The 13,298-nt window shown below is 34.6% G+C and overlaps 1 protein-coding gene across 5 annotated transcripts in view; it reads right to left on the bottom strand.

Annotated features, from left to right (window-relative positions):
• The window catches only part of LOC141512328 (leucine-rich repeat and IQ domain-containing protein 3-like), a 286,841-nt gene that overhangs the window by 233,429 nt on the left and 40,114 nt on the right, over nt 1-13,298 (bottom strand). For 3 of the 5 annotated variants that reach the window (XR_012475454.1, XR_012475453.1, XM_074221182.1), the window contains one exon: nt 5,633-5,768. The exons of the other annotated variants lie outside the window; for them this stretch is intronic. Coding sequence is in view for 1 of the 3 variants with exons in the window: in XM_074221182.1 (XP_074077283.1) it covers nt 5,633-5,768 (136 nt within the window). In the remaining 2 variants the exon portion in view is untranslated. The remainder of the gene's footprint in view (nt 1-5,632; nt 5,769-13,298) is intronic. 5 annotated transcript variants of the gene reach the window in all.

Below are 13,298 nucleotides of genomic sequence, written 5' to 3'. Positions count from 1 at the left end.
GAAAATATAAAGCAGGTCACAAACATCTGGGAAATGGGCATTCAAAGCAATCTTTTATTATCTGATAAAATTAAATTGGATATGGATTGATTTCCTCCAATTTCCAAGTGTTCTGCTGGGAACTAGGCATGTAAAGAGTAAATTTTAAAATGATTCCAGACCTGCAGGACTATACCTTGATGTTTGTCATTCATTCCCGAAGGAGATATGACATCAGGGGAGGTGATGCCATGACAAGCACATGAAGTGGATTTGTTTGAGGGGGTGCTGTACTAAGTCACCAGCATCACTTTCTCCTCCAGAGCCATCTGCCTCAAGGGGCCAGATATGAATCAGGAGGACTGGAGATGGCCCTGGACTCCAGTCAATTAGGGTTAAGTGACTTGCCCAAGGTCACACAGCTAGTAAATGTCAAGTGTCTGAGACTAGATTCTGACTCCAAGATCAATGTTTTATACATAATACATTCTATACATTGGGGGAAATGAAATAATGCTATGGTCTTCTAGTACCAAGGACAACCATTATTGGAGGATATGATATATTAACAACTGTATGAACATATGCCAATCTGAGGATGGAGAAAGCATTACCCTGGGTGATGAGGATAGAATTATCATAGGAAAGGGCATTTTAGTTAAACCAATAAAGAGTTAGGAATTCTAAGATACACATTAGTAAGTTGTATACTTACTATAGAGGAGTAATAAATACCAAAAGAATATAAGATTGAACCTGAACATATTGGGTTGCTCCATTGTGGTAAATTTATGGGAGGGTATGAGAAAGAGGTACATAGGATAGATGGGATGAATGGAAGGCAATCTATTCTTTAAAAATAATTCCGGCATTGAATTTCCAGACCCATTTAAATGAGAGTTGGAAAAATGAGGAAAGGTATGGCAAAGATGGGAATTAATTGTTATTAATGCATTTCAATTGTTTTTCCCCTCAAAAGAAATTTATCTACATAAAAATATAAATTTTCCTCTCTAAAAAGACAAATAATTTTAATTACATATATAGAACATATAGAAAAATATATAAATCTATATGCATATATATATACACATATGAAGCTATGCTGAAGCAAAAATGCACATCTTAAAAAAACAGACAATTTAGGAAATCAAAAGGAAGGGAAAATTCAGTTAAAATTACCTAGAGCATTGATGAAATGAAATCAGCAGGGTGTGATGAATTGGATGAATATGGAAGAAAAATGTAGGCATTGGAAAATGTAATGCATTTTATTGAAAACCATAAAAATTCTTCGAGACCCATCTAATTTCAGAGCCATAAGTGGGTTTAGATCAAGGCAAAGTAGGTAATCGAGTTAAAATGACTAAAGATTGCATAAATCTGATCCTGAACACTGATAAAATGACCCTTCAATAGTTAGCCCCCTCAACTTTAGACTTTATAGAAGAGATATAAGTTTCTTCTCAGAAATATCTGAGTTTAACAGCTGGTCTTTTTTGTCAATGAGGAGAATTTCCTTCTTATATAATCACAGAACAATGTATGCTGTGCTGTCCTGAAATAACCAGGAGGCTTGGCTGGTTCCCAGTTAGACTCACTAGAAAGACTTTTTTTAACTAGGATAACATAGCTTTTATTGCTAAAATTGCTGCCTGAGGTGTATCATGCACTTCCAACAAAATGATGGAATTTGTATATTTAATTCTTTTATATTCTCATGTAAAAATATATCTTCTGGACAAGCTACAGTAAGAAAATTCATGGAAGTTTCATATCCCACGCAAACACTTTCTACAATGACAGGTAGTTTTATGAAAAAGGAGAAAAAAGTAAAATATTTGCTGAGGAGATATAAAAGAGAAAGTGGGATGAAAGAATCACAGTTTCCACATATATTAGGGAGAAAGTAAATGAAAACTGTAAAACAAAGTGCTTAAATTGGAGCAGAGGGTGATTCTAGATGCTATTAGCTATAAAAGGAAGGAGAGGTATGATATAGAGTGTCAAAATTTACTTCATTCATTTCATTTTTCTATGCAGATCGGAAGAGATATTTTAAACTATCTTGTGAATGTAGATAAGATACTGCAAATTGAGAGTATTTTTCCTAAGCCATGAGACTTTTAAAAAAAAAATTAAACTGAGTTCATCATTTAGGTGAAATATTTTGTCTTTTTGAATAGCTGTAGCTTTAAAACTGAATTTAAAACTGAATGAGTGAATGGAGATCAAAAACAAATGTATGCAAAAAGAAATCATGGTGGCAGAGTCTACCTTACATGAAGATCACATAAACTTCATGGGACTTCACCGCAACATAATAATCCTTTGTCACTTTCTGAAACAATCTGCTTTGCTTCTCAAGATACCAACTACTCCAATTTTTTTTATTACTACTCAAAACTACTCCTAAAACCCCCTCAAAAAACTCCATTGATTTCCTATTACCTACAGGATGAAATTTTAAATCCTGTTTCTCATTTCTGGCCCCTTCCTACCTTTCAAGCTTCTTGCACTTGACTCTATTCTATGGACTCAACCATGCAACTCCATTACCCTCTTTGATAGTTTAGACATTAGATCTGCCTTTTCCTTGGCTTTAACTGCCCTGACTCTAAATTTCCATGGTTTTCTTCAAGTCTAAGCTCAAAGCTCACTCTACAAGACCTATTCTTACTTCCTAGCACTGCAGTTCTGGTATTTTGAAATGCCCTTCCATTAACAGTATGGATGTATTCTGTATGACCATAGTTGTTTGAATCAGCTCTCCTAAGAAAACCCAAGCTCTTCAGTGTTATGGGATTCCAGTCCAGTCTTTCTTCATATCTGTAGAATTTAGCAGTGTGCCAGGGACATAGAAGAAGAATAAATACTTATTGGTTGGTTGATAATTTATATCAACAATTTGTCTGAAAATGTTTCTTTCCCCATTAGTTCCCTGTTCTAGGAAACTCTAAAATAAATACCCCAGACACTGATAGTGACTCAGGACACATAGGCACAATTTTCTCCAGTTATAAGGAGAGAGAGGGAGAGAGACAGAGATACACAAAGAGACACAGAGAGAGACAGAGAGAGACAAAGAGACACAGAGAGACAGAAAGACAGAGACAGAACTTACTAGACCTTCTTCATTTTCTACAAAAAGGACCTAAAAGGTATTTTAATATTTCAGAGCTGAACATTTGTATCTCATGAAGGAAGGTGAGATACTGAGAAATGAGGAAAACAGAATTCTTTCCTCTATTTCGCTCTCTTTCCCTCTTACTAAGAGGAAGGGAAAAGCTAAGGGCAAATTATACAAAATTATGTTGGACTCAGATTAGTTGAGAGTATTTCTTCCACAATTCCTCAAAAGAAAATCAGAAATGTCAATGCTCTTAGAGCAAAGCTCAGTATTAAATTAGCTACAAAATAATTCAAGTACCTGCTCATGTGACAACAGTAAAAGTTGCTACTAAGATAGGTGGTCTTTATTCCCCACCCTACTCTGCATCCCAGGAAAGTCCAAAATGTAATCAAAGGATATTATCAAGGTGTTATGCCAACTGCCAAAATCTGGATATACCTGTTGATTCTTTTGTGAAGGCTGAACAAGTCTTTTGAATGAAAAAGAAAAGATGTGGTTGCTCTGGCTGGAAACAGGCCACATGCTTAGAAATCTCCTAAGTAGCCAAGGATCAAGCATAGTAACTCAGTGCAGTGGGCATTTGGAACAGTTTTGAAGGAGGCCGGAGGGTGAAACAAGAACATGGGAAGGAGATTTTTTCTCTCTCCTACCCCAAAATCATCTATCAACCCTTGAAAATGTAGTTCTTAAGCACTAGGAATCATGGAATCCTCCAGGAACCAGAAAGATATATTCTCTATCCCAAAGATTTTAAACTATAAGGGATCAACAGATAGATTTTATATTGTCTCTAAACTTGCATGGGTAAAAAAAATAGATCTGTATTTTCACTACCATCTGAGTACAATTTAGCATTTCTTCATTTTATTAATTTAAAAGCATTATTTTGAGAAGACATCCATGAATTTCATCAGACTGCCAGAGATGCTGAAAAACTGCTAGATATCTGTACTTGGCTATCCCAAGGTACTTGTGGCTTTAAGGTCAGGACTACTATGGAGACATGAGAAATACAGGACTCTTGATTGAGACTCACTCCATGAGAGGAGAAGACTTAGTTAAGAGATTCACTCAAAAGAAATCCTTCATGGGAAAGGAGAAGGAAAGGGAAGTCCCTATGATGATTCCACAAGCAGTGAAAGAATATTCAGATCTTACAATTCTTGCTTTGTTAGGCATCTTGGTATAATTTCCTCACTTCATTTGGGACTCACATTATACTCTAAATTTGTGCCAACTCTTGCAAAGCATACTGTATATTTTGGAGGGAGAGTCTAACCCAAATTTATAATATATAAACTCTTAATTTATCATGTTCTTAATGGGTAATCTCAGTAAATGTCTTTGCTGTCAGACAGTTGTATCAACCTGCTGAATATTAAAGGTAAGAACACCACTGGGGGCTCATAAGTCATAGTTTTAGGAATACTTGCCAGAAGAATTCTTTAAAAACCGAGGTAGAATCTATTTACTGTGGAATTCATCCCTACAGCACCATTGTGAGTTGTGAGAACAACCCAAAAAGTGTGCTACACTAAAGTTAAAAATAAGTATTTGGAAATAAGTGTTTTAATACTCTAAAATAATTCATTTTACTGGTGCAGATATCATTTCCATCAATAAAGACTGTATCTCATCTATGAGTCAGCATTCAAGAGTTACATTTTAAAGAATTGCAAATTAAACAAAACAAGGCAAACAAAAGTATTCTATGGACAAACTAATATTGTGGCTCTGAATTTAATTAGATTTATCCTTACATAACAGACATACAATCCATCACTAAGTCCAGCTTGACATATTGAGAATCCATGATTACTTCCTTATTATAAAAAAGGTATAGGAATAAGACATTTGCAAAAGCTACAATTGCTCTCATTTGAACATTTGTTAATTAATAAAACATGCAAATTAGAATGATTTATTAGATAATTTGTTCAATCATAAATGTATTCTATAAATCTAAAACATCTTTTCAATTTGTTTTATGTGAAAGTAAAAGTATTTATAGATGTCACAATTTTTGATGAGGGTTCTGAATCTGTTCAGAAAATATTCAAAAACCCCATTATTAGTACAAGACCATGTTGCAACATGGAAGTCAAAACCAAAAACTAGCCCTGCCATCAAGCACCTTCTAGTATACTGAAAACTATGTGTGTCCATAGAGAAGTGTACAAATGATCATGTGCTTGCAAATGCATCAAAGTAACCTCAAGAGAGGTTACTGAAATAATTGAGCCCCGAGCCAAGGCATCAATATTCCCAATAGCAATAGGCAGATCCCCAGGGCCCAGGCCCCACAGCCCATGTCCCACAGCCCAGGCCCCCAAGGCCCAGACCCTGCCCAGCCCAAACTGGTCCATCTGCACAGTATGCATGGGTGTATGTGGGTGTGCATGCTTCCACAGATTCTCAACATATTGTTCATGTTCCATAATTCAATCCAATTAATTTTTTTTTCATTCAGAAAATTTACTGAGGTGAATACATCAACAAAAAAAAATTCTTGTAACTGACCTTTTCTGAACTTTAACATTGGGGGTAGCAGTGGGGACTCTTTTTTCTGTAATTCTGACAAAGCATTAGAAAGAATGGCTCTGTGCTGTGACGGCGATATTCCTCGTAGTACTGGTAACCATTTTACCCTCTGGAACTGTAAAACAAAACAAAACAAAACTCTAAAGAGGTTCTTAAACCTTTATGAGATTTCCATATTGCCCTTTGCTACAGGCACTCAATATTCTGCACACCAGCATATTCATTGGAGGAAAACTACATTCTTGAACATTTACTAAACTTCCGATTGTATGATACTCTGGGTCCCACACTCCTATCCTTGCCCCAATTAGATAATATTTTTGCTTTCAGTATGGATGAATGAATGGGTGAATCTCATTCTGACCTCACTCAGTCCCAGTTTTTGTACTAACCAATTCTTCCCTTATTCTCTACCTAGGAAACATCCAAGCTTCCAGTTTTTAAATGGCAAAGATACCTTTATTGGTGGGATAGTGAGGTGGGGTAGAGGATAGAGTGTCTGGTCTGGAGCCAAGAAGATTCATCTTCCTATCTTCAAATCAGGTCTTAGCCACTTACTAGCTGGATGACGCTGGGTAAATCACTGAACCTGTTTACCTCAGTTTCCTCATCTGCAAAGTGTCTTGAAGAAGGAATAACAAACCACTCAGGTATCTTTGCCAAGAAAATCTCAAATGGAATCAGAAAGAGTTAGACAGGACTGAAAAATCAACTGAACAACACCTTTTTTTAGGAAAACTTATTCTAGAATCACATAAATTAATAGTTTTATTTTTATAAATAATTTTCAAGGTGTCCTAAAATGACTATAGGTGTTAGAAATCAGAAATTACTAGGTTTTTAATGCAGTGAATAGAAAAATTGTCCTATATCATTTACTACGAATAATAATAGATTCTATGCTATTGACCCTTAATATTTCTTTCAAATTTAAAACATTTGCTTATCTACCTATCTACCCATCTACCTAGCTACCTTATTACCTATCTATCTATCTAGCTAGCTAGCTAGCTATCTAGCTATCATCTATCCTTATTTGTAACGAAAATAAAAAAAATTACAGAAAAAAAATAAATTATAGACAAATGTTGGCCTCAAGATTTCTGTGTTACTGGCTTTATCTTGCTTCTTTGAATTTATATTCCTTTACTTCTGTGTTTGGTTGTAGTCTACAATGACCTCAGCTTTCTCCACCCCATCCTACTCTTAGGACATTTTTTTTCCTACTTTAAATGCTTCCTATGAATTTTCATTATTCCATAATCACATCAATGTCTATCTTCATTTATTAATAAAATGGAAGTTGTGGATCAATGCTTCTAGCTACTTGCATCAATACCCCCACCTGTGTGTTTGTGTGTGTGTGTGTGTGTGTGTGTATAGAGAGAGACAGACAGATATAGATATCTATTGATATTGATATCAATATAGATGGATAGATATAAAATACTTAAAGTTTTCAAAAACACTTTAAAAATATCATTTCATACTATTCTTGCAAGTCTGAAAGATAGATGCTATCATTAACCCCATCTTACAGAAGAAGAAACCAAGGCAAACAGAAGTTAGGGGACTTGTCCAAGGTGACAGTATCTGAGGTTGGATTTGAATTCAGGTTCTTTTGAGTCACAGTATCATCTAGATGAATTATAAAATTTAGCTTCAACTTTTTTTTGATAAGGTTTAGGTTGAGTAATCTTGAAGGGGTAAAGGGTTGACATTTAGATCTATGAGATTTTTAGACACTGTCCATAAGATCAATAATTTGTGTTAGTTATTAAATGGATCTAGTCTCATAAGGAAGCAGCTAGTGATACAGTGGATACAGTACTAGACCTGAAGTCATGAAAATTCATCTTTCTGAATTTAAATCAGGTTTCTGATACTTAATAGCTATGTGACCCTGGGCAAGTCACCTAATACAGTTGGCCTCAATTTCTAATCTGTAAAATGAGTTGGAAAAGGAAATGACAAACCACACCAGTATCTATGTTTATAAAACCCCAAGAGAGGTCATGAAGAGTTGGATCTGACTAAAATCTGACTAAACAGCAAAAGAACTCATCCAGACATGACAGTATTCCTATATAAACTGATATTTACAAAATGGAAAGACCCAGTTATCTTAGTAAAATACGAGTTAAAAATAATTCAGCAATATGATTACTTCCCAAAAAAACACAAATGCAATTTCAGCCTCTGCCAGGGCAATATAGAACTTAAAATGAAGATGGTGGTAATTCTACTTTATTTTGTCCTGTTTGATTTAAATCAGTACATATATATATATATATATATACACACACACACACACACACACACACACACACTATATATATATATATATATGTATATATATATATATGTATTAATTACCTACAATTTTCTTTTGTTTTTGTTTGTTTTTGCAAGGCAATAGGGTTAAGTGACTTGTCCAAGGTCACACAGCTAGGTAATTATTAAGAGCAGGCTGGATTTGGACTCAGATTCTCCTGACTCCAGGGCTGGTGCTCTATTTACTACACCACCTACTTGTCCTACCTACAATTTTCAAGGCATTGTGTTACATATTGGGAATATAAAGATGAAAAAATACACTGTCATTATCAACAAATAATTTAAAATAAAATAGGATGAAATGGAGAAATAAATAAATTAGTTTGAATTAGCCTGAGTATTCTTTGTAAAAAATTCTTTAGTAGTTCATTTTCCCCAGTTATATGTAAAAACAATTTTTAATGTTACTTTTCAAAATACTGAATTCAAAATGCTCTCCCTTTCTCCCTTCCAACTCCTCCCTGATTGAGAAAGCAAGCAATTCAATATAGTTTCTTCATTTATAGTCATCCAAAATATTTCCACAATAGTCAGGTTGCAAAAGAAAATCTAGACCCCTAACTTCTCCAAAAGGAAAGAAACCTCAAGAAAAAGTAAAACAATATATGTTTTGATGTGTATACAGACACCTCTCTTCTTTCTCTGGGGATAGATATAATTTTTCATCATAAGTCCTTCAGAATTATTTTTAACTTGTATTTTATTAATCAGCTCCAACTCTTCCTGACACCCTTGGAGTTTTCTTTACAAAGATGCTCTTTATATCACTGAGAATAGCTAAGTCATTCATCATTCACAGGTAATCATCTTACAGTATTGTAATTTTATCCATAGTATGTGTCACTTTGCATCAGCTTGTGCCTTTCCATGTTTTTCTGAGAGTATCCTATTCATCACTTCTTATAGCAGAATAATATTTTATCATAAGAACATATCAAAATTTGTTCAGCCATTCTCCAATTGATTTCCAATTCTTTGTGACTAGAAAGATGCTGATATACATATTTTGGGTACAAATAGGTACGTTTCCTTTTTGGTTTTTTTATCTCTTTTGGGATACATATCTACTAATGGTATTGCTAGGTCAAATGGCTTCATAGCCCTTTGGGCATAGTTCCAAATCCTTCTACAGAATGATTGAATCAGTTCACCAACTCCACCAATAGTGCATTAATGTTTCATTTTCTTCACATCCCCTCCAATATTCATCATTTTTCTTTTTACCCCATTAGGTAATCTAAAAGATATGAGGGAGAACATGAGAATTATTTTAATTTGCATTTCTCCAATCAATAATGAGATCATTTTTTCAAATACCTAAAGATAATTTTGTTTACTTCATCTGAAAACTGTGCATATCTCCTAATCATTTATCAATTGGGGAATGGTTCTCCTTTTATAAATTTAATTCAGTTCTCTTTTATGTTTACAAAATGATGCCTTTAACAGTGAAACTTGTTTCAGTTTTTTTTCGACAGCTGCTATAGCTAACTGTATCTCCTTCCATCCTATTTCTCCCCCTATTTATCTCTCTTCTTTCACCTCATCCTTCCTCAAAAAGTCTTTTCTTCTGACCACCTGCTCTCCCAATCTGCCCTCCCTTCGATCCTTACTCTCCTTTATCCCCTTCCCCTCCTACTTTCTTAAAGGGTAAGAGAGATTTTTATATCCACTTGTGTAATTCTTTCTTTGAGTCAAATCTGATGAGAATAGGGTTTACTCCCCCTCACCTCCTCCCTCTTTCCCTCCACTGTGAAAGCAGTAAAAACATTTTCTTTCTCTTTTTTTATTAGATAATTTATTCCATTCCCTTTTTCCTTTCTCCTAGTACATTCCTCTTTCATTCCTTCAGTTTCTTAGATAGCATCCCCAATTAGCTGTCCCCTCTTCCTATAAATACACCCTATAATGTCCTAATAATGAGCAAGTTCTTATGATTTTTCCATTATCATCTTCCTCGGCAGGTATGTAAACAGTTTAACCTTATTAAGTCCTTAAGCTAACACTTTCTGTTTATGTTTTTATGCCTCTCTTGAATCATGTATCTAAATTTTCTATTCAGATATATTTTTCATTAAGAATGTTTAAATGGCCATTGAATTTTCAACGAAAGTCCAAATGTTCCCCTAAAGAATTATTCTCAATTTTGTTGAGTTAGTGATTCTTGGTTGTAATCCAAGCTCCTTTGCTTCCAAAAATATCATATTCCAAATCCTCTGATCCAAAAGCTGCTAAAGCTTGTGTTATCCTGACTGCAACTTCATGATGCTTAAATTGTATCTTTGTGGCTTGATTGCAATATGTTCTCTTTGACCTGAGAGCTCTGGAATTTGGCTGTGATATTCCTCGGAGTTTCCATTTGGGGATATCTTTCAAAAGATAATCAGTGGATTCTATCAATTTATATTTTATCCTCTGGTTCTAGAATATCAGAACAGTTTTCTTTGATCATTTCATGAAACATGATGTCCAGGTTCTTTTTTTGATCTTAGATTTCAGGTAGGCTAATATAGTTTTTAAAATTCTCCCTCCTGTATTTATTTTCCAGGTCAATTGCTTTTTTCCAATAAAATATTTCAAATTATGCTATAATTCTTTTTTCATTCTTTTGGCTTTTTAAAAATTGTTTCTTGAATTCTCCTAAAGTCATTAGCTTCCATTCGCTCAATTTTAATTTTTAAAGGATTATTTTATCAAGCGAACCTTTAAACTCCTTTCCCATTTCATTTCAATAATTCAATTTTTAAATTAATTTTTTCCTTCAGTAAATTTTTGTCCCTCTTATTTCCATTTGACAGATTTTGACTTTGAAAGCATTTTTCTCCTCAGTGACTTTTTGTATCTCTTTTATGATTTGGTTTAGTCTGTGTATACAATATTATTTTCTTTAGTATTTTTTTATGTCTCCTTTTCTAAGTTGTTAACTCATTTTTCATGGACATTTTTCATCACTCGTTTCTTTTTCCAATATTTCTTCTCCCTCTCTTACCTGATTTTCAGAATCTTCTTTGAACTCTTCCATGGCCTGAAATCAATTGTTTTTGTTGTTGTTTGCTCATTTCCCCAGTCTATTACTTGATTTTTAATTGTATTTAAGTAGGGCTGTGATGCTAGGGTGGAGGGCATACTGTCTCAAGCTTCAGGGCTTTTGTACAGTGGTTTGCAGAGTTACTTTAGTAACCTGTACATTTTCAGTTCTTCCAGTATGCTATAATCTAAGAAGAAGTGTGTTTACCACTCTCCTGGCCAGTGTTCTGGCTGTGAATGAATACAACCATTCTCTTCTCCCCTGGAACTGTGAGGGTCCCTGTTCCCCTGAAGCCACAAACTTGTTTTTCTCATCCTGGTATGGGCCTGTGACTGAAACCTGGATGTCTGCCTCTTGTCTTCTCCTTCTGATCAGTTCTTTGACCCCTTTACCATCTGTGGCTGTAAGCTCTGGAAGCAGCTGTGGCTGCCACTGCTGACTCAAAGGCTCCCCAAGACTTGCTCTTGGGTTGTTGGGGTTGTGTTGAGCCAGTTTGCCCTGGCCTTCACTCCTTTCTCACTGTGGTGGCAAAAGACCTTTCCTGCTTACTTTCTATTTTACCTTGAATTGAAAAATTATTTCCATCCATCTTTTTGTGGGTTCTGCCACTCTAGAATTTGTTTAGAATCATTATTTATAGGTATTTGGAGAGGATTAGGGGATAACTGAGGGAATCCCTGCCTTTATTCCACCATCTTGATTCTCCCTCTAGTCTTCTCATCAGTAAACATGTTGATAATAAAAATTACAACTGCCAGCTTGACTTGGTTGTTGAATCAAATGATAGCAGGCAACTAGACCTATGATTTTACTAATATAAAGAACTCCCATTGAGGGGATTCTTTTCTTCAATTTATAATCTTGCTAGAATTAAGTCAATTAGAACCCATTAAGTTCATCATCTGAGCCAGAAACTGTTAAGTTCTGCGAATGAAAATACAAGGAAAATGAAAGACAATTCCTGGTCTCTAGGAACTTGCACTCCGTTGGGAGACAAAGATGCCTAAAAAGAAGTTGGTGGAGTGAGGAGAGGGAGGAGGTACAAATGTAGGGGCATGAAACCAAAGTATAGCAAATGAAAGGTCCTTCAATTGGATGGTTTGGGTCCTTCCACATAAAGGAGGTTTGGGAGGAATGAATCAATGGAAGAAAAGATCCACAGGGGCAGAGGGAAGGTGATTGAACATGGTGGCAAAGTCTAATGCACCAAAGAGTTAAGTGACTTACTTAGAAGGAAGCAGTCAGCCTGTGTCAGAAGCAAGATTTGAATACAGTCTCTTTGGCTATAAAGCCCATTCCATATTCCTTATGCTACCTTTCCCAATGCAAAAAAAAGTACTTGATACATTGAAAGTGTCCTTTTAAAGCTAGCTATTTTTTAAAATAATTGTAATACAAATTATTTGATGTTTTTAAATTTTTAATTCATTTTAAACTTAAATAAAAATGATGAAAGAAAAAAAGGCCATTTCCATATACACAGTAGAACATGAGAGGATTCAATACAAATCAATAAATTTCCATTTCATGAAGACCTATGAAATAAATTCTACACATTGTTTTCGCAATTCAGCTTCTCCATACTTCTTTCGAGGTTTTTTTTAATTTTGTTCTCTGCTGTGCACTTTTTATTTTTTTCTCCCTCCCTGACTCCCCCCACCATAGAGAAAGCTACAAGAAGATGAAAATACATAGGACATATCTATAAACATGTACGTACATATATGTAAATATATGAATGTAAGTTCACTCTATGTACATTTCTATTTGTCAGTTCTTTCTCTGGAGGTGGGCAGCATCCTCCTTCCTAGATTTAATCAACCGGCACATCATTTCTTATGCCACAGCAGTACGCCATCACAACCATATCCCATCTGAGAGATGTTCAATTAAAACTTTTCTCCCAATTTTGTGCTTTCCTTCTAAATTTGGCTGTATTTAAAAGATTTTAATTTAAAATAAATTTTTTTTCCATTTTACACTACAGCAAAGCTCTTAACTGAATCTCTTTACTTTTTTGCCTTACGTTTCTTTGAAATTCTTGACATTTTTGCTCTTTCAAATAAATTTTATTATTTTTTAATTCCATAAAATATTTTAATGATTTATTTGGGACGCCACTGAAGAAATAGATTAAGTAAAATGGTAATTTTCATTATATTGCCTATACTTGTCCATGAACAATAAATATTTCGTCAATTAATTAAAACTGACTTATTTATACAAAGAGTATTTTATGTTTATGTAATTTCTATGTCTGTTTTGACAGGTAAGCTCTCA

This window comes from Macrotis lagotis, chromosome 2, assembly GCF_037893015.1.
Source record: "Macrotis lagotis isolate mMagLag1 chromosome 2, bilby.v1.9.chrom.fasta, whole genome shotgun sequence".
Classification (NCBI taxonomy): Eukaryota; Metazoa; Chordata; class Mammalia; order Peramelemorphia; family Peramelidae; genus Macrotis; species Macrotis lagotis.
Note: the sequence above shows the minus strand (reverse complement) of the source record. Positions and strands in the feature narration are given on the sequence as shown.